The sequence below is a fragment of the Marmota monax genome, unplaced genomic scaffold (genome assembly GCF_021218885.2).
Source record: "Marmota monax isolate L192 unplaced genomic scaffold, Marmota_monax_Labrador192_F-V1.1 WCK01_AAM20220418_F8-fsc00004, whole genome shotgun sequence".
Lineage (NCBI taxonomy): Eukaryota > Metazoa > Chordata > Mammalia > Rodentia > Sciuridae > Marmota > Marmota monax.
In genome coordinates this window covers 19903130-19927419 of record NW_026692881.1, presented here as the reverse complement: position 1 = coordinate 19927419, position 24290 = coordinate 19903130, and the positions used below count along the sequence as shown (strand labels likewise).

Here is a 24290-nt window from a genome sequence, read left to right as displayed (position 1 = left end):
GGTGCTGTTCTTGAAAAAACATACAGGTGAAAAATATTGTGTGAGATTTGGTTTTTCTTAAAATGTCTTTATCCTGCTCTCATATTTCTTCGGTGGTTTGCAAAGGTGCACAGTAATTTCCCCTCAGAATTTTGAAGGCCTACTCCATTGTCTCCTGACTTATAGTGTTTGCTTTAGAGAGTCTAGTGCCTTTTTTATTCCCAGTTCTTTGTAGGTAATAATATTTTTATCTCTGGAAACTCATAGGGTCCTCTTTTTATCCTGATGTTTAGAAATTTCAAGGTTATGAATCTCAACATGTTGATGGATTTTCTAGGTTTGCTGGTGTAGATATATATGAACTGTGCTACCATTTCCGCCATGCTCTGAACCCCCTAGAGGCTGGCCTTTCTGGCAGCAAGAATGCCCTCTTTTGCCATTTGACTTCCACTTTGGAAGTGGCAAGGTATGGTAACTATGTGAGACTGGAGGGCAGGAGACTAAAGTCAGAGTTCTTATTTTCTCATAGGTTATGAGTTAGCAGTGACTACCAGCCCTCTCATGAAGGGCTAAGTTCCAGTAACTACTTCCAACCCTGGCCTTTCAGACAAGGAATGATAGCTTCCCACAGGTGCTAGCTCAGGATGCTTTATGGTACATTGCTGGTTTCTGTACCCTGCCACATCTATTTTAAAAGTGCCTCTCTTTAATCCTCCCATTTGAATGTATCCTCCAAGTCCTACCAGGTGCCTAGGTTTTTGGTTTTCTTTTCCCTTTTATATGCTAGACATTGGTCAGTCCTTTTAATAGGAAAACTTTATCTTTCAGTACCAGGAAATGTTCTAAAATTATTGCTTTGGTAATTTCCTCCCTGTTTTCTTTATGTTCCTGATTACTGATGAGGTCAGCACCTTTTCATGACTCTAAAGACTGAATCCTCTGTTCATGCCTTGCACATTTTGCTATTGTGTTGTTGGCCTTCTTGTTCTTGATTTTAGGAATTCTTTATTTTAAATTTATATATATATATATATATATATATATATAAATGATCATTAGGATTACCTACCCCGTGGTAACAAATAAACACAAAAAGTATAATGGCATAGAAGAATGAGAAGTTTATTTCATCCTCATGTAACAGTCTTGGGTGACCCTTCAGGTTGGCAGCTGCTCTGTTCCATGTAGTCATTCAGAGACCCAGGCTGCTGGAGACCCTGCCATCTTTAGCATGTAATTTCTAAGGCTGTCTTGCTTTATCTTAACCTGATCAGGCAAAAAGGAAAAAAGAGCATGGAGGTGTACATGGGGAAAATCTAGAGGTAGTCATTATTAGGCTGAACTGCTTAAAACTACTATTTTATATAGTTCAACCTACAAATATTTTCTGTGAAAATATGTGGTTCAATCTACAAAAATGTTTACTGTCTTGTCTCTTAACCTTTCATAATGTGCCTTTTATTAATACAAAGGTTAAAAATTATGGCATGGTCTGGGTGTATGGATCATTTTCTATTTAGCTTTATATTTTTTGTGTCTGACTTAAAAAAGCCTTCCCAAGCCTGGGTGTGGTAATGTGTGCCAGAATTCCTACCTACTCAGGAGGCTGATGCAGGAAGATGGTTTGAGCCCAGAAGCTGGAGATCAACCTGGGAAGCATAAGTAAGACCCTATTAAAAGACAAAAAAGACTTCCAAAGTCTCACTTATTTCCTTCTGATGCTCCTTTACTTACTCGTATGATTTATTACGAGATAGTATATAAGGTCTGGTTCTAACTTGATTTTTTTTTTCAAGTAAATAACCCATCTCCCCAAAGTTTTTTAACTGAATGTGCCATTCTTTTGCCACTGATTTGCAGTGAATTCTTTCTAAATCACTGGATTCCCAAGTGTACAGGAGTATCTCTGGATTCTCTTTTTCATTTTTTTTTTCTTTGTGATTCTGGGGATTAAACCCAGGGGCGCTCTACCACTGAGATACATCCCCATCTCTTTTTATTTTTTTATTTTGAGACAGGGTCTTGCTAAGGTTGCGCAGGCTGGCCTTGAACTTTCAATCCTCCTACCTCAGCCTTTCAAGTTGCTGGGATCACTGGTATACACCACTATGCCCAGCTTGTTTCTGGATTCTGGATTCTGAGATTGATTGATCTTTTCCTGAGCCAATACTAAAACATTTTAATTATTTTAATTTTATAATATAATTTTATATCTTGAGAGTAATTATCTTTTTGCTCTATTTTTAAATGGATTTTTATGCATATTTATTTTCCACTTGAATTTTAAAACTAGCTTGTGATGAGCTTGTTTATTTTGGGTGTTTTAGTTATTAGATAAATGAATTTCTAAGGATAAAAGCTTAACACTTTAATAACCACAATAAGTCTATAAAGTGACTCTTTACTCAGTAGTATATTTAGATAAACAGAATATCTATTTTTTTATTGGTTGCCATCTACAATTCTTGTCATCATCCTTTCTTACTTGAAAATTTAGGTTCTGAATATGATGGAAGAAAATGAGAAACTGGATAATATTGCAAAATTAGAGCAACAGGAGTTCGGCCTGGATCTTGAGGAACTGGAAAGGCTCCATGAAGAAAGTGAAGAGGAGGTGGCCAAGGTAGGGAAAGAGTTCATCTAAGCACCCATGTTAGCCTACCTGAGCTCTTTGCTTTTGAAGAGATACCAGCCCTGAATTGGATGTGATAGGGATCCAGAAGAATGCTAGCAAGTGGCACCCTAAACCCAGCTAGCTTTCCACATGTTGTCGGAGAGTTAGTGACACCTACCACTGAGGGATCCCAGTCCTAAACAGAGGAGGCTACTAGTCAGCCCCATCCTGGATCTCAACAACAGGGAGGAGACCAAAGCCCAACAATGATTATCTGAACATGGCCCCAGGGAGTGGAATAGTTAACTAGATAGCCCAGCAGTGGGGAGAGGAAGGCTGAGGGGCAGGGGTCGCACAGCTTCTGACAACGGATATGCCAAAATGGCTATATAAATCATTAAGTCAGGGGATCAGAATAAAAAAGAAATGAAATGCAAATTAATACAATTAAAAAGTACATAATAGGGGCTGGGGTTGTGGCTCAGCAGTAGAGTGCTCACCTAGCAGGTGCAAGGCCCTGGGTTTGATCCTCAGCACCACATAAAAATAAATAAACAAAATAAAGATATTGTATCCAGCTACAACTAATTTTTTTTAAAAAGTACATAATAAAAAATAAAAGAAATAACAGAAAGATATTTTGGAGGAGGGCACTGGGAATTGAACTCAAGGATGCTCTACCTCTGAACTATATCTCCATCCCTTTTCATTTTTTATTTTGAGACAGGGCCTTGCTAAGTTGCCCAGGCTGGACTTGAACTTGTGATCTTCCTGCCTCAGCATCCCAAGTCACTGGGATTATAGGCATATGCTACTGCACCTAGCTAAAAGGACATTTTTAAGTCTTAGAAATACTGTTCTTAGCTAGTTTATTAATCAACTTGCCAACCAAGTGAGATGCAAACAAAAGGTCTGGAGAAGATCTTTAGAACTAAGGGCTATGGGTTTCATGGTCATACCAGGTCTTTTCGCAAACTCCATTAAAATAGGGATATCTAATTACTTACCTGTTAAGTGATATCAGCAGATAAAACTAATTGAAGTAGGACATTTGATTCTAAATGGATAAATGTAAGTTATCTGATCTCTAAGAGTAAGTGGTAGATTTTTTTATTGTGGACATCAGTAGTATGGGAATTATATACAATAAAGACTCCCAGAGGTCACTGGCACTTCAAATATGTGTTAGAAAGAATTAAGCTAGCTTTTAGATCTCTGGTAATTCAGAGATATTTGTGGTGGGGCTATCCTATGTATTGGAGATGTTTAGTAACATCTCCAGGCTCTGTCTACAAGACAGGAGCATCCCATACCTCCAGTAATAAAAATTTAAAAATATATCCAGAGATCTAAAAGCCAGCTTAATTCATAATATGAATTTCAAACTCCTCTGAGAAAAGGTAGACTTGGCACAGTAGTGTCGCTTCCTGGCTATTCCAACCAGCCAGGTCTGTGAGCATCAGTAGTCCAGCTCTCCTGGGTGAGGGATCTGTCCTCAGAACCCCCTGTGCTCATGGGTATGACATGGCTGCCCTTGGAGGCATTTGTGTTGCCACCCCAGTCTTCAGGGAAGGGAATACAGCCTACAGATGTACCCTTCAGGAACTGTTTTCAGGGGCACGGCTTGCACTCCAGACGTTCATCTCTAGGCAATGTAGCTCAAAAAGTGTTGGGGAAAGATAATCAAACTGTCCCACCTCAAACATAGCTATGACTTACCTTGGTAGTGCATTTACGATAAGATGATTTTGTTCTAAGAGGCCACACTTTCATTTTTAACTTTTCCCTTCATCCATGTGCTTCAAGATAAGAAAGGATGTAGAGATGCACAATCTAGCCAAGGGCTACCTGACTGAGGTTATCAAAGAAGAATGCTGGAATGCCATGGCTGTGAAGGGCCGAGCACTTAAGGTAAAGGACACAACCCCAAAAACCTTGGCTGCTGAGAATTTTCAACCAAAGTCTCATGGCATAACATTTAACAACAGTTTTTAAAAAGAAAATCCACATGTAGCAAAGCATTTGAAGCATGCCCTGCCTCTTCCTACACTGACTTCCACCTAGAGGTGTTGCTTTCTCTTAATGCTTTCTTCCCTCTGCTCAGTCCCCATGTGCTTCCAAACCAGCACCTCTTAAGATTGGCTTTAGCACCCCATCTTTCTTTCCGCTGCAACACTCCCTGTCTCCAGGTCTTAGTATTTGTCTACTCCAAAAGCCCACCTCATTCACAGTCCACACAGCTCAAAAGGTGGGATACAACATATTGTTCACATCTATACCTCTGCCTGCCTTTGCATTTTCTAAGGAGCTATTTTTTTAAATTTTTTTATTCTGATTTGTTATACATGATGGCAGAATACAATTCATTTCATATCACACACATAGAACAAAATTTTTCAAGACACTGGTTGTATACAAAGTATTTTCACACCATTCACGTCTTAAGGTAATGATGCTAACTCATTCCCCATCATTCCTACCCTCTTGCCCCTTCCTTTCCCCTCCCTCCCCTTTGCCCTATCTAAAGATCCTCCATTCTTCCCATGCTCCTCCCTAATCGCCATTATGCATCTGCATCCTCATATCAAAGAAAACATTCAGCTTTTGGTTTTGGGGGATTGGCTTGCTTCACTTAGCATTATATTCTCCAACTTCATCCATTTACCTGCAAATGCCATGATTTTCTCTCTTTTAATGCTGAGTAATGTTCCATTGTGCATGTATACCAAAGTTTCCCTGTCCATTGTCTACTGAAGGGCATCTAGGTCAGTTCCATAATTTAGCTATTGTGAATTGTGCTGCTACAAACACTGATATGGCTGTGTCCCTGTAGTATGCTGTTTTTAAGTCCTGTGGGTATAAAACAAAGAGTCGGATAGCTGGATCAAATGGTGGTTCCATTCCAAAATCTACTATTTTCCAGATTGGCTGCACCAATTTGCAGTCCCACCAGCAATGTATGAGTGTGCTCTTAAGAAGCTATTTTAATTTACCTCTTTATACAGTGTGACCAAAAGTCTTGAGTTTATGTCTGTGGACCTACAGTAACTATTTACAGCATCTTCTTCACTTTCAAATGTCACACACACAAAAACCCACACATATTTGGATAATGAAGCATGTATTGACCCTACCTTGACACGATTGAGTTTCTCTCTAGAACAAGGTTTCCCAAAAGTGGCATATTTGGGGCTGGACCATCACTTGTCATAGGACCATCCTATGTATTAGAGATGTTCAGCAACATTCCCGGTCTCTGACTACTAGATAAGAGCACCCCACACCTCCAGTAATAAAAATTTAAAAATGTCTCCAGACATTGCCAGGTGTGGGTGAGGGGAAGGGAGGCAGAATAGCTTTCTAGCTGAGAACCATTGCTCTAGAAAGAAATCCTTCAAAGTGTTATGTACAAAGTCTAACCAATACTAATGGCATGCCTCATTTTATTTTTAAAATTTCCAGTGCCAATTTTACTCATGGCATAATATCCCATGAGTTAATTTTAGACAGAGAAAACACCCCACACCTCATCCCCACATACCCACAATTATACTCAAAATGAATTTATTGGGGCTGGGGCTGTAGCTCAGTGGCAGAGCACTTGCCTCTCACACATGTAAGGCACTGGGTTCGATCCTAGCACCACATAAAAATAAACAAATAAAATAAAGGCATGCTGTCCATCTACAACTATTTAAAAAAATGAATTTACTTCCTCTTGCTTGTTTCCCAAGTGCTTTCACATCCCTTATGTGGTCGAGAACTTCCCGATGAAAGAGCGCTCAAGTGAAGAGCTGAAGGAATTGAAGACAGTCTTGCAGCAAAAGAAGATTGAAGCAGAGTGTCTTAAAGTACAATTTTTATATAAGTGATGTGATTTATTTTAGGGTTTCCTTCATACAGACTTGAGTTAGGATACAATTTAGGATAATAAGTTAATATATTGTGTGCATTTTTATATATGTATTTTGTTCCATTTATATTTTTATTTCTAATTTGCAGGATACATTCTTTTATTCTTTTCTTTCTTTCTTTCTTTCTTTTTGGATACTAAAGGTTAGACCTAGAGGTGTTTTACCACTGAGCCACATCCCCAGCTCTTTTTACTTTTTATTTTGAGACACGGTTTCAGTAAGTTGCTTGGGACCTCATTAAATTGCTGAGGCTGGATTTGAACTCATGATCCTCCTGCCTCAGCCTCCCGAGCCCCTGGGATTACAGGTATGCGCCACCTCGCCCAGTTTACAGGATATATTCTAATAAACACAGGACCTATATCCATATAGTAAATCCAACACTGGCTAGCCATCAGATACCAAGGATATGCTTTTAAAAACAACAATTGGTGTTTTGTTCTTATTTTGCTCAGAGGTCTATACTCCCTTCTCACTCTACCTTACCATTTGGGGTTGTGTTTTAAATTAACCAACAAAGATGAACTAGAATCTATTTTGATGTAAATGCAGTTTCCCTAAAACAGCCCCACTTTTTTTTTAAGAAATAATTTCTGTGAAATCAGTTTAAAAAAAAGAAAAGAAAGAAAGAAAATGGTCCTTTGTTATAGCTTTGTTTTGGCCAGAACTTTGCATCTAGTCTTTCTCCAAAACATAAAATGAAGGCTTATGTAAATCTTAACCTACACCCTCTAGTCCCATGTGAACAAGTTTGTTTACTTTTTAATGCTTACATACCAAGAAAAACTTGAAGTATTTACAAGTGGGTATCATCCTGACACACAAATATCAATATTATGTAGTGTTCAGGGTCATTTTTGTTCTTTGGTTTACAGTTTGTCCGTTTCTGGAGCTTTAATTTCTTCTGTGGTGGTTTCAGGATCCTAACACCTTGAATTAAATTGTTGGCAAGATGATTTAACCTCTTAAGATGGTTGTTAAAATAATTAAATTGTTGCAAAATTGTCCTTTAGAGAATTTTTCTTATTGCATGACTTCCATGTAATCTTTTTCTCTATTCAGTTACGGAAGGAAATTTCAGAGGTTCAATCTGCAGTCTCCTTGGTTAAAAAGCGTCATGAAGAAGATGATGAAGAAGAAGAAGATGAAGATAAGATAATCAGAGACTCCAACTTGCCCAATTACCTGCTTGGTAGTCTGAGTACTGATTTTGGGGTAGATACCTCTTTGTTATCAAGCCAATTGGAACTTCACTCCAGAGAGGAGAAGATCAACCAAATTACCTTACTAAAAGTGGGTGGCTTTTCTCTTTATTCTTAAAAATCTCTGAAACTCTTATGAGATGTCTTTAAAGTGCTCACATTGAAACCTAATTCCAATCAAATGATTTCATCAAAGTGCATAAAGAAACACACAGATGGCTACCATCCATGTCCACAGACAGAGCTTATGTACAAGAGTTGTCTCCATCCCTTCAAACTGGGTTCTGTGATCTCACATTTTCTAAAGAATACTTTACACTGGCTGATACCACAAACCATTCTTCTGTTTAGATCTTTAGTCAGTTCAAAGAAACTCTTGGATTCCATCTTCTCAGTACCTCAAGTTTCATTTAGGATCTCCTTTTAAGGTTGAGACACAACTGCTTATTTATCTGCTTAACTGAGGAAATATAATTTGTTCTCTAAGAATTTTGGTACATTCTGGGTTCTAGAATAAGTCCCTTCCTCTTTACTTCTCCACTAAACAAGTCAATCTCATAACACATCTGTCTATGGAGAAGACCCTAAGGTGCTCTAGAGGTTCCCGGTCATGGGAATTAGATAATTTTGAGGCTGTGGGCATAGGCATAATTTTTGAAAATGCAATGCCTGAGACTGTAGATAGTTTGAAATTTAATGTTAGCTATTCCTTTTCTTAAAAGTCCTTCAGCCATGTCTGCAATTCAAGTTCTAGCTTCCTGTCATGTTACTCAGCTCTCACTTCCTTTCCTTTCCTTCTTCTATTCTAACCCTTTATTCCTCAGAGAATAAGCCCTCAATTTATTCTAAGAACGGTTCAGTTACCTTTTGTGGCCCAGCTTCTGCAGACTCATGCCCCAGGCATCACCTTCTTGCTACTTTATTCCTACAAAGAGGTAATTTCAGCCCAAGAGAAACTCTGGGGCTAAGTGTTAAGATCATTTTTTTCCAATTTAATGGCTTCTTCCCCAATAACATAGAAGTATAGGCTGAACTCTGACAGTAACATAAAGGCCACTTTGAGTTGAGCCATTAGGAGTGGTAGCAACCCATCTGGACTCACTTTCTCTCTGGCTATTGACTGATCCTTCTGGTGAGCTCAGGTTCTCTCTTGCCCGAGAATGACCTGACCCTATAGCTACAGAAAGAATATTGTGCCTGGTGGAGTTCTCTGGAAGCTTCTCTAAACACTCTGTATTGGCCATTTCTTCCTCTCTACATCTGCCACAAGATTCTAAAAAAGAGATTTAAAAAAAAAAATTCATGCACAAAAGTAGAGAGAATTGCTCAATGAGCCTCTGTGTGCACATCACCCACCTGAACATTTATCATCATACTTGCACATTGAATGACAGCTTACATTTCAGAAAGTAGATTATGGAATATGGTTGCCTTAATCCTACCTATGGTTGGATGCCACTGTCAATTATCGAATCAAGAAATGGCTTGATACAAATGGCATTCCAGGAAGATTCATTTTACCTTCTTAAAAGATAATTTCAGGACTGACCTTGGAGGGAAAGTGTAACTTGGGATCATGTTACTAGTAAAGATATGAGAAGTGGTGTGTTTTTCAGTAACATATTGATATTTCAGGATATCATTTACAAGGTAAAAACTGCTTTCAATAATGAGTTTGATGCTGCATATAAACAAAAAGAGTTTGAAATCACACGTGTGACGGAAAGAAATGTTAGAATTAGAGAAATTATTTCAGATCTGGAGTTGGAGGAAACAGTCTGGCAACCAGAATTTGAAGACTGTGAGAAACCAGAGAGAACCTTTGTTGTAGAGGATCATGAGGTATGGCTGGCCCCATCATCTCTTCCCTCTTTCTCAGATTTCTCCCAGATCCTATTTGTTCACCTTCTTCTCTGTATTAGCTAGCATGCTCATTTATAGATAATAAAAACAGAGGATAGAGCTGCAGTATTGAGAATTTCTTTTATGGACCCCAGGGAGTCCAGGGAAGATTTGGACACTGCACCTAGGAAGAAACCGGCAGCAAAGACTAGAGCTTTATGGGGAGTCCAGGGCCCTCTTTCTTTATCTCCTAGCTTACTTATCTGAGCATATAAGATTCTTCTAGGAATTTCTACTTTGTATCTCCTCTACCAAGAGAGCAGCTGGTCTGAATTAGATTATCTTGGTCCCAGTTCTAGGCTTGCCTGGGAAGGGGCTCCTTGGCCCAGTGTTGGCCAGTGCTTGAACCAGAGGGGTTGAACCACTCTGTGGGAAAAAGACCAATGGAGTCATTATCTTAGATCTTTGGTGGGCAGTACAGATACCAAGGAAAGGGACTTGTGGACAGCCTTCTTCAAAGCATAGGCAGTTTCGAAAAGAATGCCTAAAGAAAACAAAATATGACCATATTTCATTTTTTTGAAAGAAAAAATGCTGGAGAATACTCAAAGAAAAACTATTGTTCATATGAAACCAATTTGACTACTTTGGGGCAAAAGATAATACTGGTGTTTAGAAGAAATATTTTCACCATCCCTATTAGCTGCTAGGCCCCATTCTAAGTGTCCTAGATAGATGAGAATGAATATATAATTCTACATCCATAGAAGGTAAGCCCTAACATTGCCTCTATTTCACAGATAAGGAAAGTGAGGGACAGAGAAATTAAGTAGCTTAGCCACAGTTTCTTGGCTAATTAGTAACAGACTGGACCCAAACCATTTGCTTCTGAGGACATTGTCCTAACCTTTGCACTTGTTTAACTTCTACAAGTCATTTTTCCCTGGTCTCTTTGCTATGTGACCTGGGAGCTGGAGCAAGGTGAAAACCAAGACCTCATTCTGCCACTGCTCAGGGCCCAGCTCAAGGCAATCCCTTTGCATGTGCAGTAACCCCCCATGCCTGCTTTTTCTTGAGCTCCCATCAGTCTATGTTCAGGAGAGAGATCTCTTTGCAAGTCAGATGTGGCTTCCTGCTGTGCCTGACCCCCTGCAATGGCTGCCCAGGGCACTTGGGATACAACCCACCTTCCTGACCATCTCCCTGCCCTCGTCTTGTCCAGCTGCTCTCCCTCCCTTCTGCCCATGCTTTACTGCCCACAGTTCTTAGAATGCCCCAAGCTCTTGATCTCTTAGGACACCTTTCAGGATTTGACTTAGGTGACACTTCTTTGACCTCCCTTCCCCTCACCCTTCATCTAAATCAAATCTCTTCAGTGATGAGACAGAGCTGAAAACTAAGAGAAAAGTAAAGATCTATTCTTCTAGCCCTCTCATTTTAGACTTTATCTTCATTCCAAAACAGAAATTGAATGCAAAATATGGATTGTACTAATTTAATTCTCACAGTACTATTTAATTTCCTCCCAGTGTATAGAAGGAAAGTTTGGTTTGGATTTTGTAAGAATACCAGCAGAAAGCTGTATTTTCTCTTTTAGATTACAGCTCAAAAACATGTTTCTCCATGGCAAAAAGCCAAAACAGAATTGATTTCACCCCATGAAACAGAGCGATGGCTTCACTCACAGGTATGCAGCTCTGTCCAAATAATACCCAAGACCCTCTTTCCTTTAGAGATACTTGTATCCCAGTATAGAAGCACATAAAGATAATTGTCTTGGTCCAGAGGCCACTTGAACCTCATCTGGCTTCCTCCGTTCTCTCTTCCATACCACTGCCACCATTCCCTATCCTAAAGTGGTCATCCTAACACCAGGTGGGAGGTGCCCCTGGGGTCAGAGCACTGTCTCAGCTGCCCTCTCTGACCCTGGCTCTTTCTCAGGGTTTGGACGTTAGAAACAGAGCCCTGATGGACATGATGGGAGGTGTTCTGGAAGTCAAGAAGGAAGACATTTTGAAAATGGTGAGATATCTGGCCCTCCTTGTGAAAGGTATAGCAGAGTTGAAATACACTTACATTTCACCATTTTGTACAAATTCTATGGCAAAAAAATATTAGACAACCTTATAGTACCCTATAAACATACACAGTAGGCAAATAAGAAAAAAAATTGGCTTCCATTCTCACAAGAAGCAAATGAGCACCAACAAACCACAGTGGTTTTGTTCTCTACCAAAGGCAGGGATACCACTTCAACTCTAACACCTGCAGTACAGGTGTAGTTCTGCACACACCTCTGTCGCCTAAGGGTCCAGGTATATCCTAAACTGCTCTCACTCTCCAGAGTCACAGAACAATAGTCATGATGTTCATACTCTTTAGTAAAAGTGTGTTAGGCTATTGTCCTTATCGACTTTTTGTTTGTCTTGTTTTGTTTGGTGGTACTGGGGACTGAACTCATGAGTGTTTTACCACTGAGCTACATCCATAGCCCTTTTCATGTTTCAATTTGAGACAAGGTCCAAAATTGCCCAGATTGGCCTTGAACTTGCAATCTATCTGCCTCAGGCTTCTGAATCTCTGGGATTATAGGTGTGTACTGCGGGACCTGGCCCTTGCCAACCCTATTAAAGGGCCTTTGCTTTTTTATTTCTTCAAACTGTAACCATACCTCTGAGCTTTTACAGTACTGATGCATTTCCATTTGAGCGAGCATGTGTGTTTCTTTCTATTGTCAGGTGATTCCTCAGCCTGCTTTCATGATAAAGCCCGATGCACTGTGGACAGAAGAGGAAAGGAAACAATTCAAAGAATATGAGAAAAAAGTCAAGGAGTTAAATGAAGAAAGAGATAAGTATAGAAAGGTCAGAAGATCCAAAAATCAACATAATCTACCATATCCAGGGTTTTGTTTCAATATTTTTTCTTTTCTTTTTTTCATATCAATTAGACAACTTTTACTAAATGAGAAAACTACATTTAAAATGTACTTTAAAACAAAATGGAATTAGGAAAAAAAGACATATGCATTTTAAAGAACTTTTGCACTGTGCTGAAAATCAAATATTTCTTGCAGTAATACAATGCGCCAATCCATAAAATGTAAGTTAACAGAATTCTCAATTTAACATTTTCAAAGACAATATTAAGGTCAAGAATTTCACGTCTATGGTAGCACATATAGAAGGGTATTATAAATATGATGTCCATCCCTGTGAAGCTTACAAATTTGACAATGCTCAATAAAAGATTTTAGAATCACATCCAATGAATCACAAACCTGTCCTATAAGTTCTCCTTCTAAAATCTTTATGTTGACTTTTCTACTCCTTGCCATTGTTAATTCTAACCCTTAAAACAAAACAAAACAAAACAAAAACAAGAAAAGAAATGCTGCAATAAACTCTTGATCATGTACAGAAATTATTGCTACTATAGTTCACTACAAAGCATATCTATACAATATCATATGACCTTTGATTATGAAAAACCAGAATTAAATCTTTAGTGACACAGCCTTACAATCGTATACAACATTCACATGGCAATATTAGACAGTGAAGCACCCAATACCCATAGTTGACAATATGTCCCACTGACCAGCATCCATTTTAAATACATCCTTCGTACAGAGGGAGGAAAATAGTGTCAGCTTTCCAAGGCTTGTCAAAAAAAGGATTCTCATGTTCTGTGGATCTAAAAACAAACAAACAAACAACAAAAACCCCAAAAACAAAACTGATGCAGGTGAGGGTGTTATCAGGAAGTAGGCATGCCAAAAGGTGTTTCGTGCGAATTAAAACCTAAAGCCAAGGTACCACATAATCACATTACCAACTAGTTGGGTGATATACTATATGAGCCTTATCTTAAAATTAAATGAAATGCTACTGCACAATAGAGCATCAATAAGTTAAAAATTAGAGTGCACAAATCCAAATCAGTGGCAATTTCTGTAAAAAGCAAAATATTCACTATCAGCTGTATGTATGCCCAAACTGTTTGATTAAAAATTATTGGATTGAATAGTTTGCATACTTTTAAAACTATCAATCTCTAAAATTCCTTTTACTGTAATGAGGCATGTTTTCTTAGTAAGAGCAAATAGATAAGTAAAGGAAAATAATAGTTGGTGAATGTCTTTAAAGCTCTTCCCATGTTTCACTTTTAAAAATGTTTCAGAAAAAAAATTAAAAATAGTTTCCATTATTCTAGCAAAAACAAACAAACAAACAAAACAAGCCCAAAATAATTAAACAACCAAGCAACACTAAAACCACATTACACAGATGGATCATCATGCTTTCATCTGATTTAACTATCACATCTAGTTTAACTGGGATGCTTTTCAACTTTAAAAATTGTGGTACATGAAGATGTAACTTTAATGGATAATTTTGAATTTGGATTTAACTTCTTTTGTTGAATATTATAACAGAGTATACTTATTACAATACAGTGTAGCACATCTTTCTATTAGAAAAAAATTTAAGATCCTTTACCCGGCTCCTTAAGTTAAAGGTGTGACATCATAAAGGGTGTCAAATGGCTGGATGGTTTTACAGTGCACACTTATATATTATGAAGTATGTCCTTAACAAATCTGATGGTTTCTTTATAGAATTCCTTTCTTCACCTTTTCTTCGGAGGATTAGCTGTTCGAGGTGGAGTGACAGGACGTCCAGAGTTCAGTCCACCATACTGGTACTTAGCTTTCTTTTCAGATGGTTTCAATATCTGAAATGAACACATCAAAGTTTCATCCACACTCATCATTCCACCAGCATTGTCAAACTCGCCACAGTAATTTGGGGCTGAAAATAGGGTCACCAATTGTTGTTTAGCAAAAAATTCATATCCATCTTCCACCACCTGATGAGCTCGACAAATCAAGTCTAAATCATGACGATTCAGAAGTTTACTGACTACATCAGCTCCAAAAGTAAAGGAAACACCACGATCATTTTCTCCCCAGCCTTGCACATCCTTATCTGGGTCAGACCACAGCAAATCACAGAGTAAACCTGTATCAGGGACATCAGTGGGTCTCATAATTCTCCGAATCTGCTCCATAGATTGCAAGTCTGGTGATAGTCCTCCATGACAACAGAAGATCTTCTCATCCACAATGGCAGCTATAGGCAGACAGTTAAAACAATCAGTGAAGGTCTTCCACAATTTAATATTAAACCTTCGTTTGCATTCATCATAGAATCCATAAATGCGATTGATGCTAGCACATTCATGATTTCCTCTTAAGAGAAAGAAGTTCTCTGGATATTTGATTTTATAAGCCAATAGCAAACAAATGGTTTCCGAAGACTGCTTTCCTCTGTCCACATAATCTCCTAAGAAAAGATAGTTGGCTTCTGGTGGGAAACCTCCATATTCAAATAATCTCAGTAAATCTGTATACTGTCCATGAATATCTCCACAAATTTTCAGTGGTGCCTCCAATTCCAAAAGAATAGGCTGGCTGAGGAAGATTTCACGAGACTTGATACACAAGCCCCGGACTTCTGCTTCAGTCATCTGCACAATCTTTCCTGGACGACATCCAGCAGGCGGGTGATGAGGCTGTCCACGTTCAGCTCCCCGTCCGCCATCTTGTCAGCACCAGACTCTCCTTCCCGGCAGCGGGAACAAGGGCTTCTCGGCGGCCTTGTTTCAATATTTTTTCAATTTTTTTATTTCTCAGTGTCTTTAGTGGCTTAAGAATGGCATCTCAGCTTAAATTCTCAAGAATTTAGAAGATTTTAGAGAAGTAAATTTTAAATTTAGAGAACTTCAAAGAGAACAATTTAAAACAAAAAGAATTTTGAGCAGTGGTTTTTGAAAGTTCTTATTGATTTCAACATTTCCCACATTGTTACCATTTGTTTGTTCCATTCATTCTTGTTTAACAGACACCAATTCTGGCACATGCAAGTCACTGTGAGGGATTGTTCTCTCCTGTCTGTAGCCATCTGAGTTCAGTAATGTTTCTGCTTGATTTGTTCTCACAAGGAAAGGATTTGAGAAAAGAATGGTACAGACAGTGGTGTAGCACTTAGTTTACAGTTCTTATTCCAAGTTTCTGCAGTGCAGTTCTGCTACTTTTTATCTTCTTCTATCACAAAGAAACATTCCCACATTAAAACTGCTTACCATTCTAATAGAGATATAAAAGACTATGGTGTATAACCAAGTGATGATATCTATGCTTCTGTAAGGGAAGTAAAATCATACTTCCCTCATTCAAGACAGGACTGATTTCTACCTTTTTTTGAAGCTGCATCTTATGAACAAGTTCTTTGAACCTTTTGTTAACCTGTTATATTTTTATTCACTGCAATTCTGACTTGTATTTTAACCTAAGATAGCACTTGCCTAAAACCTCAATCCATAATTCTACTCATTACCTATCTTGGTTCATCTCATACCTCCACTTCTTCCCTAACGCTGGATTATTTTTTTCAGTGATATAAAAAAATTAAATATAAAAATTATAATATAAAAAATAAAATAGTAGTCATCAGGAATACAAACAAAAATAAATCCTGGAGAAGATGTGGAGAAAAAGAAACACTTTTTCACTGTTGGGATTGTAAATTGGTACAACCACTAAGGAAATCAGTATGGAGGTTCCTCAAAAGACTAGGCATGGAACCACTGTAAAATCCATTCCTCGGTGTCCATCCTAAAGAATTACTATAGTGACATATACAGACCCGTATTTATAGCAGCACAATTCACAATACCCAAACTATGAAACAAGTCTAGGTATCCATCAATAGATGAGTGGGTAAATAAAATGTGGTATATATACACAATGGCATTTTTATTCAACCGTAAGGAAAAATGAGAGTGCGCATGTGTTGGTTGTCCGGAAATTACCGCAGTGCCTCCCGGGAGGAGGCAGAAAGCCCAGAAGTAAACATTGCCGGACTATGGGATGGTTTTGGTGTAGGCTGCGGCCTGACCAGGCGAGGTCATTATCTCAGCCGCAGCAGTGGACACGGTTAATGCAGCACCCCTATCGGGATACAAAGAAATGAATTTGGAGGAACCAAAGAAGATGACTCGAGAGGACTAGAGAAACAAGAAGGAGCTAGAAGAAAAGTGAAAACTGGGTAATGCTCCAGCAGAAGTTGATGAAGAGGGAAAAGACATCAATCCTCATATTCCTCAGTATATTTCTTCAGTGCCATATGATACATTGATCCATCAAGAAGACCTATTTTAAATCATCAGAGACCACAACCAGAGAAACAAAAGTAATTCAGCTCATCTGGGGAATGGCACAAGAGGGGAGTAAAAGAGAATTCCATAACTACTAAGTACCGCAAAGGAGCATGTGAAAATTGTGGGGCCATGATACACAAAAAGAAAGACTGCTTTGAGAAACCTAGGCGAGTTGGAGCCAATTTTACAGGTTCTAATATAGCTCCAGATGAACATGTCCAGCCTCAACTGATGTTTGACTATGATGAAAAAAGAGATCGGTGGAATGGCTATAATCCAGAAGAACACATGAAAATTGTGGAAGAATATGCCAAAAGTTGATCTGGACAAACAAACTTTGAAAGCCCAGAAACTGTAAGAATTAGCCTCAGGAAAACTAGTGGAACAAGCTAATTCTCCAAACACAGTGGGGAGAAGAGGAACCAAATTCCCAAAGGAGAAAGATCACAATAGTGAAGATGAGGATGAAGCAAATATGCAGATGATATTGACATGTCAGGACAGAATTTTGACTCTAAGAGACGAATTACTGCCCGAAATCTCAGGATTCGAGAAGATATTGCAAAATACTTGAGATAAGATCCAAATTCTGCCTACTATGATCCAAAAACTACAGCAATGAGAGAATCCTTATGCTGATGCAGGAAAGAATCCAGATGAAGTGAGTTTTGCAGGAGATAACTTCGTTAGATACACAGGAGATACCATCTCAATGGCTCAGACACAGTTGTTTGCTTGGGAAGCCTATGACAAAGGATCTGAAGTGCATCTACAGGCAGATCCTACAAAACTAGAGCTATTGTATAAGTCCTTCAAAGTCAAAAAAGAAGACTTTCAAAGAACAGCAGAAAGAAAACATTCTAGAAAAGTATGGTGGGGGCTGGGAATGTGGCTCAAGCGGTAGTGCGCTCGCCTGGCATGCCTGTGGCCCGGGTTTGATCCTCAGCACCACATACAAAGAAAGATGTTGTGTCCACCGAAAACTAAAAAATAAATATTAAAATTCTCTCTCTCTCTCTCTCTTAAAAAAAAAAAAAAGTATGGTGGCCAAGAACACTTGGGATGCTCCTCCAGCTGAATTACTTTTAGCCCAGACTGAAGACTATGTAAAATACTCAAGACATGGTACAGACATCAAAGGACAAGTGCGAGCTGCTGCCTGCTCCAAATAGGAGGAGGATGTAAAGATTCACAACCATACACTTCACAACCATACACTATCTCGGGATCTTACTAGAAGGATGGCTGATGGGGATACAAATGCTGTCACTCTTTTTTCAAGTATTCCTATTATACTGGAGAAGCTGGGAAGGATACTGTTAATTCAGATGAATGTATTATAAATGATGTAAGTGGAGAAGAATCTGTGAAAAAAACTCAAACCCTCATGGAAATGCATCAAGAAAAACTAAAAGAAGAGAAAAAGAAAAAGAAGAAACACCGAAAGAGCAGCTCAGATAGTGATGATGAAGAAACATGAAAAATTGAAAAAGGCACTGAATGCAGGGGAGGCACGCCTTCTTCATGTCAAGGAGATCATGCAGGTTGATGAGGGGAAACGGCCTTACAATAGCATATATGAAACTTGGGAACCCACCGAAGAGGAAATGGAGACCTACAGAATGAAACAGCAGAGGCCAGATGACTCCATGGCCTCTTTCCTTGGACAATAACTAGTCATAGAAATTCATCCAGGATGGATTCAGCTGACATGGTCTTTTCAACTTCTTGCTCATGATTGTAGACTGGAAAAATGCTTGTCTTCTCTTCTTTGCTATTTGACTTTAATAAAGCTTTCAGAAGTCCCAAAATAAATTCCTTCTTTTCCACATTGAAGAAGTGAAGAACTCAAATAGAAGGTACATTAAGTGTGGAGTAAGATTGGAAATAGTCTAATTTTTATATTAGTTATATGGAAAAACCTTAACTCTCTACTTACCAAGAATGTTTTGTACTCAACAGTTGAGTACAAAACAGTTAAATATTTCCTCAATTTTTCTGGCCTTCTGTCTAGTATTAGCACACATTTTGAAAGTAGATTACTCTTCTCAAATCTAGGGCTTCATTTTTTTTAATAACTAGCAATTACTGTTGTAATTTAACTCTATAATTGCAGTTATTTTGTAATCATTTGTTTTTACCTTATCAGGTTTTCCTGGTCTGAAAGGAAAAAATTATTTTTTGGGTCACTATATTTTTCTCTTCCTTGAGTCAATACTAATAGTACTTTTACTACTATAGGAAAAATAGTAGTAAAAACATAGAAATTCTTTCATTTATCATAGTAGATATGGTTTGTAATATTTTGTTATTTTATTATGCCTTAATGTAATGATCATGATATTTTTTTTGTTGTTGATGACATGATTCTCTATTTATTTATTTTTTTTATTGGTTGTTCAAAACATTACAAAGCTCTTGACATATCATATTTCATACATTTGTTTCAAGTGGGTTTTGAACTCCCAATTTTACCCCAAATACAGATTGCAGAATCACATCGGTTATGATATTAAGTTAGATTTTAAGAGAGTGTAGAATATCTGGGAGATACCTAATCTTCATAGCTAGCAGGTGTCGCTTTGTAAAATTTGCAGGGAGCAAAACCTGAAGTTGAAGGTTTCTTCAGAGAATTGTAAGATAGCTTGTATGGATCTTAGTAACTGAGATCACCATGATCCCCAGGACACTTTGTGAAAATAATGCTGACAGAGTAGAATCAATGAAAACAGACTAAAATCACCGACATGAATGCATCTACTTAACACCTTTCTAAACTACCAAAAAAAAGTGTGTAGTATACTGTGTTAAGTCAGAATCTCAGAAATAGTAGTTCTAGAAGAACAGCTGAGTCAAATTGGCAAATGAATATACATGGTGTCTGGATTCTAACTCATTGAAATTAAAATAGCAAGGCAGATCTTATTCTTAAGATGGTCAAAATTTTGTTTTCCTATTCCTACATTTAATAGGGTGGTTCAACGTCAAGTCTGACATTGGTGTCTGTCTTATATTTTTTTGTTATTAAAGATATGTAATTAAGAATAAAAAAAGAAAAATGAAATTATGTCATTTGCAGGAAAACAGATGACACTTGAAACCATTATGTTAAGTAAAATAAGCCAAACTCAGAAGTTCAAGGGTTGTATGTTTTCTTTCATACGTGGAAGCTAGAGAGAAAAAAAGGAAATGAAATGTGGCAGAACGGGGATCTCATGAAAAAAAAAAAAAAAAGAGATCAATAGAGGAAAGGGACCAGGGGTTAGGTGGTAGAGAGGAAGGGAGAATGTGCAGGGGAGTGCATATTTACCAAATTATATTGTTCTATTTTGTGCATATTCAAATATTCAACAAATTCCAACATTATGTACAACTATAATGCATAATAAAATAATGTGGAAAAATATATAAAATTTTCATGGAAAGGAATTCAAAGCTTGGGGGAAAAATAAAAGCAAGAAAATTTTTTTAGGGCCAAATTATATATCTGGAAATTACTATCCTATAAAGGGAGTCAGAGTTTTCTGAAAAAATTTACTGCAGTTTGTTTTACCAGGCCTACTTTTGGCTGTATCATTAGCTATCATTAGTGATTTTTATCCCTCCTCTGCAAAGTAATCATTTTAAAGCAAAAACCCCAGACACCCAGTATCCAAGTGGAGAATCTCTGGTTGAAGGGACTGAGGTCTCAGAACACCTCACAAGCTCTGCCTTCCTCCTGCCCCTCCCTAGGGGCAAAATGCAACATCCCATCCTGGGAGCACTCGATATTCCTAAACTCTAACTTCACTATGGCCTTCTTTTCAGTCATTAGAAACAGAATTGAAGAAACTTCAAAACTCAATTCAAGAAAGCACACAGAGCTTTGATGAACTTTTGAAAAAACTCTTTGAAAGGAGAGTGAAGGCCGAGATGGTTGTCAACCAGGTAAACAGAAGCTTTGCTTCTGTGACTTGTTCTTTTAAGGAACCTCCAGGGACCTGGCTGATGTTAGGATAATGACCAACACCCTTTACTGGTACCAAGGTCCTGCAAGCCTGAGTCCCTGGGTCCCTCTTCAGCCTCCTGTTGTTGCATGTCCTCCCTTTCACTTGGCAGACTTCCTCTTTGGGTGCCCTGAGAAGTAGCTGCCTTGCAGGGAGGAAGGAGGCTTCTGGGAGGTGCAGGGAAATGGGAAATGACAGCTAAACTGATGACATGTTCTAAAATTGATTGTGACAATGGTAACACAACCCTAAATATTCTGAAGACCACCCACTGACTCGTATACTATAAATGGTGAATTGTATGGTATGTGAATTATATACTTCAGTAAAGCTGTCATTTTGAAAAAACAGCTACACCTAGGTTACAACTAGTTAGAACACCTAGTTGTACAAGATAAAAAGGGTACTATCAGACTACTAGATAATATCCAAAGGATTCAAGAGCCACTCACATACATCTCCTTTAAATGAGAACATTTAAGATTCAAAGATGATATAATTGCAATTAAATGAAACCCATCAAATTTGTTTAAATTCACAAATTTGTGATTTTTTTTAAACAGAAAGTGCCAATTGGTTATCTTCAGAGGATGATAACCAATTCTTATATAAAACTAATAAAGGAAAGCATAAAGTATCTATTTGGCCTTTCGTATATGAACTGTGCCCTCAGGTAACCAAACCAGTACATAAGTAGGAGCACTCTCTATGAAAGTATTTCAATTAATAAGTGAAAACGGAAAGTAAAAACAGACTATTACCATTTTTCAACTCTTGTTGAATCTATGGACCTAGGCATTGAGCAACTACAGCTGTGATCATTATAGAATGATGACCAGATACTGTGTCTCCTAATCACAGACCATAGTATCACCTATGGTCTTCCAAAAGGACCAAAGCTGGTTCTCATCAGGCCTCTGGATCTAGCTGGCAATTTTCAGGAAATACAAAGGCTGAAGAACCAGGAGTATGCACTGGGTAAAACGCAGGTGAGGTGGAATGACAAGCTCCCAGTTACTACAGATGAATTGTGAGGAAAGAAAGGGAAAGAGGGGACATGAAGATTATAAGAGATTTAGAAGACATGACAAAAAAAAATTTTAATGGACAAGTTATACTGTAGTGTCTAGATAAACACACTTAAGCTTCAGAGAGGTTGTTACTATGAAAGTCAAAGCACTGGTTAGTAGTGGAGTTGAGATTTTGATGGGAACACCTGTAAGGAGCTTCTAGGGTGGCAAAATTCTATTTCTTGAATTGAGTGCTTATGACATACATGTTGGCCCTTATAATAATTCATTAAACTATGAGTTCACATTGTGTATTTTTCTGTATGTTTTACCTTATAATGAAATGATGAAAGAAAAATAACCAGTTACTGTTAAGTCTCTATTCTTTAAGAGTTTTCTTATGTATATGTCATGAACTTGTTTGAGTAAAGTCTATGACCATCAGTAGTCTTTTCTCAGGAGTATCAATCATAACCCCCCCTCACACAAACACACCTTTTAAAATATTTTTACAGGAGGAATTGAAAATAAATAACCTTGTGTTTTCTCTACTGCTGGAAGAGGAATTAACCTCCAGAGAAATATTCCTGAACAACTACCTTGTAAGGAAGCAGCAGGAGAAAGTAAGTACAGAGCCTGATCCCCGAGTGCCAGGCTTTCCTGACAGCCCTGCTCCTTGTTTAGCAAGAGCTCCCAGACCTCCTTAACCTGGAGCAGTCCTTGACCCCTGTCTAAGACTTTGCTCCAGGGCCAGGTGAAAAGTACCCATTCAAATTTGTTAATAGTTATGTGATCTAGCCTCTGGAATCATTTAGTCAAAAGAACCATATAGGCTTCATATGAAGTGGTTTGTAAAATGAGGTTCATGGTTGAAAGCACAACTTTAAGCCATTGACTATGGCACCTAGAACATTTTAAGCTGCTTGCAAGCCATTCTTCAGGAAGCATTGTTCTCCCTGGACCACTGGATGCTCTTTTTTGTTTTCAATTTTGTTTATTTATTTATTTGCTGTACTAGGAATTGAACCCAGGGCTTCATACTAGGCAAGGGCTCTACCACCATATTATATCCCCAACCATTAAATTTTTTTAAAAATTTTGAGTCACAGCCTTACTAAGTTGCCCAGGCTGGCCTTGGCACTCTTAAAATTCACTAAGCATGGAAGAGTATTGGGTTAGCTCATATTCTGAAAACCATCTAAACACAACCATAAATAGGATACAAAATGTTTATTACACAGTAAGTTTTGACAGATGTTAGTATTAACGCAAATTTGCGAATGTGTGACTTATTGTATCATAAATGAAATATGTACTTTTTTCTAAGAGTCTATTAAACAGCAAATTTCTATATATATCCCTCCTCAGAACAACCCTGCATGATACTAGGTTTCTTTCACAAATGAGAAAGACTGTCTCTGTGAGGCTGGTAACATGCCTCAGACATCCAGTGGTAAGTTATAGAGCAGGAACTGAACTGTGGAAATAGATGAAGGCCACCCAAATGAGAATAAGCAGAGGCTATTTATTCTGAGCTTGGCATAGCAGAATGGTTGCCATCACAAGGACCACCCACACTCCCATGGGCATTGCTTTGCCAAGTCTGGAAGGCAGGCAGGGGAGCAGGAAAGACATAGGATGGAAGCAGGGAAGACACAAGCACACCTGGCTGGATGTTGTTGGCACAGGCAAACCAATTAGAAGCCACCTGGTTTGGGGGAACATATTTGGCCCTCTCTAGACGATCCTGAGTTGGAAGTAGGTACCAAAGTTAAACAGCTGGCAATTACTGACCAAGTCCTGACAGTTTGGGGCAATCACTGCAAAGGTTTTGGTTTAGTTTGCCAGGTGTTTGCTGCAGTGGATCAGAGTTCTGTTTCTACATATGGCTGGCCATTGTCCATATTTACATTCAGTCTCAGAACCCAGGTCCACGGAACTCTCAAGCCTGCGCACTTTCCTCAGCCACACACTCTGTCACTGATGCTTATGCACTTACACAGTGCTGACTGTCCTTAGGAACAGGTGACTGGAGGTTTGTTCAAGTCTCCAAATGGTTTACTTCCTTCTATAAAAGTTTTCTGTAACAGATACTACATGGCACCTTTACTTTGTGTACTAGAAAATTCTGGATTCATCTTTGAATCTCCTGTATTTTTATACTGAAGTCTCCAGTTCCAATTAACTACTCCTGCTGTTATTCTAGAACCAGACTTCAGAAGCCATCCGGAAATCTAGAGAAGAATTGGATGCATTTAAGGAGCACTATGACAACTTAATGGCAGAAGACAAGGTGAGAATCATTGTCTCACCAACTGATAATGCAGTTGAGTTGTTGCTCTTGGGATTAGAGGAAAGCTGAATGACATATAACTCTTATAGATTTCTCTCCAACTATAATTACCATTTATGAATGAACTTCATTTTGTGCCATTGAACACTTCTGAAAATCTGTAAAAAGAATTTTTGTAAACTTCTCTCATCTAAGATTTCTTTTATGCAAAAAACAGGGAGATCAT

General features: G+C 38.2%; 2 protein-coding genes and 1 pseudogene across 6 annotated transcripts in view; 2 read left to right on the top strand and 1 right to left on the bottom strand.

The window, feature by feature from the left end:
* The window catches only part of Cfap43 (cilia and flagella associated protein 43), an 88520-nt gene that overhangs the window by 54739 nt on the left and 9491 nt on the right, over window positions 1–24290 (top strand). For 3 of the 5 annotated variants that reach the window (XM_046449886.2, XM_046449885.2, XM_046449882.2), the window contains 11 exons: window positions 2477–2602; window positions 4400–4504; window positions 6328–6444; window positions 7570–7800; window positions 9345–9551; window positions 11149–11238; window positions 11493–11573; window positions 12290–12415; window positions 20583–20702; window positions 22287–22394; window positions 23978–24064. In XM_046449886.2, the coding sequence (XP_046305842.1) occupies window positions 2477–2602; window positions 4400–4504; window positions 6328–6444; window positions 7570–7800; window positions 9345–9551; window positions 11149–11238; window positions 11493–11573; window positions 12290–12415; window positions 20583–20702; window positions 22287–22394; window positions 23978–24064 (1398 nt within the window). The remainder of the gene's footprint in view (window positions 1–2476; window positions 2603–4399; window positions 4505–6327; window positions 6445–7569; window positions 7801–9344; window positions 9552–11148; window positions 11239–11492; window positions 11574–12289; window positions 12416–20582; window positions 20703–22286; window positions 22395–23977; window positions 24065–24290) is intronic. The other 2 variants (XM_046449883.2, XM_046449884.2) reach the window with 2 other exon arrangements.
* Window positions 12497–15172, bottom strand: LOC124096222 (serine/threonine-protein phosphatase PP1-beta catalytic subunit-like). Its single transcript, XM_046449887.2, is given in 2 exon segments — window positions 12497–15106; window positions 15109–15172. Coding segments are annotated over 2 exon segments (972 nt in total). The 5' UTR covers window positions 15158–15172; the 3' UTR covers window positions 12497–14183.
* LOC124096323 (pre-mRNA-splicing factor SLU7-like) lies at window positions 16363–17776 on the top strand (annotated as a pseudogene).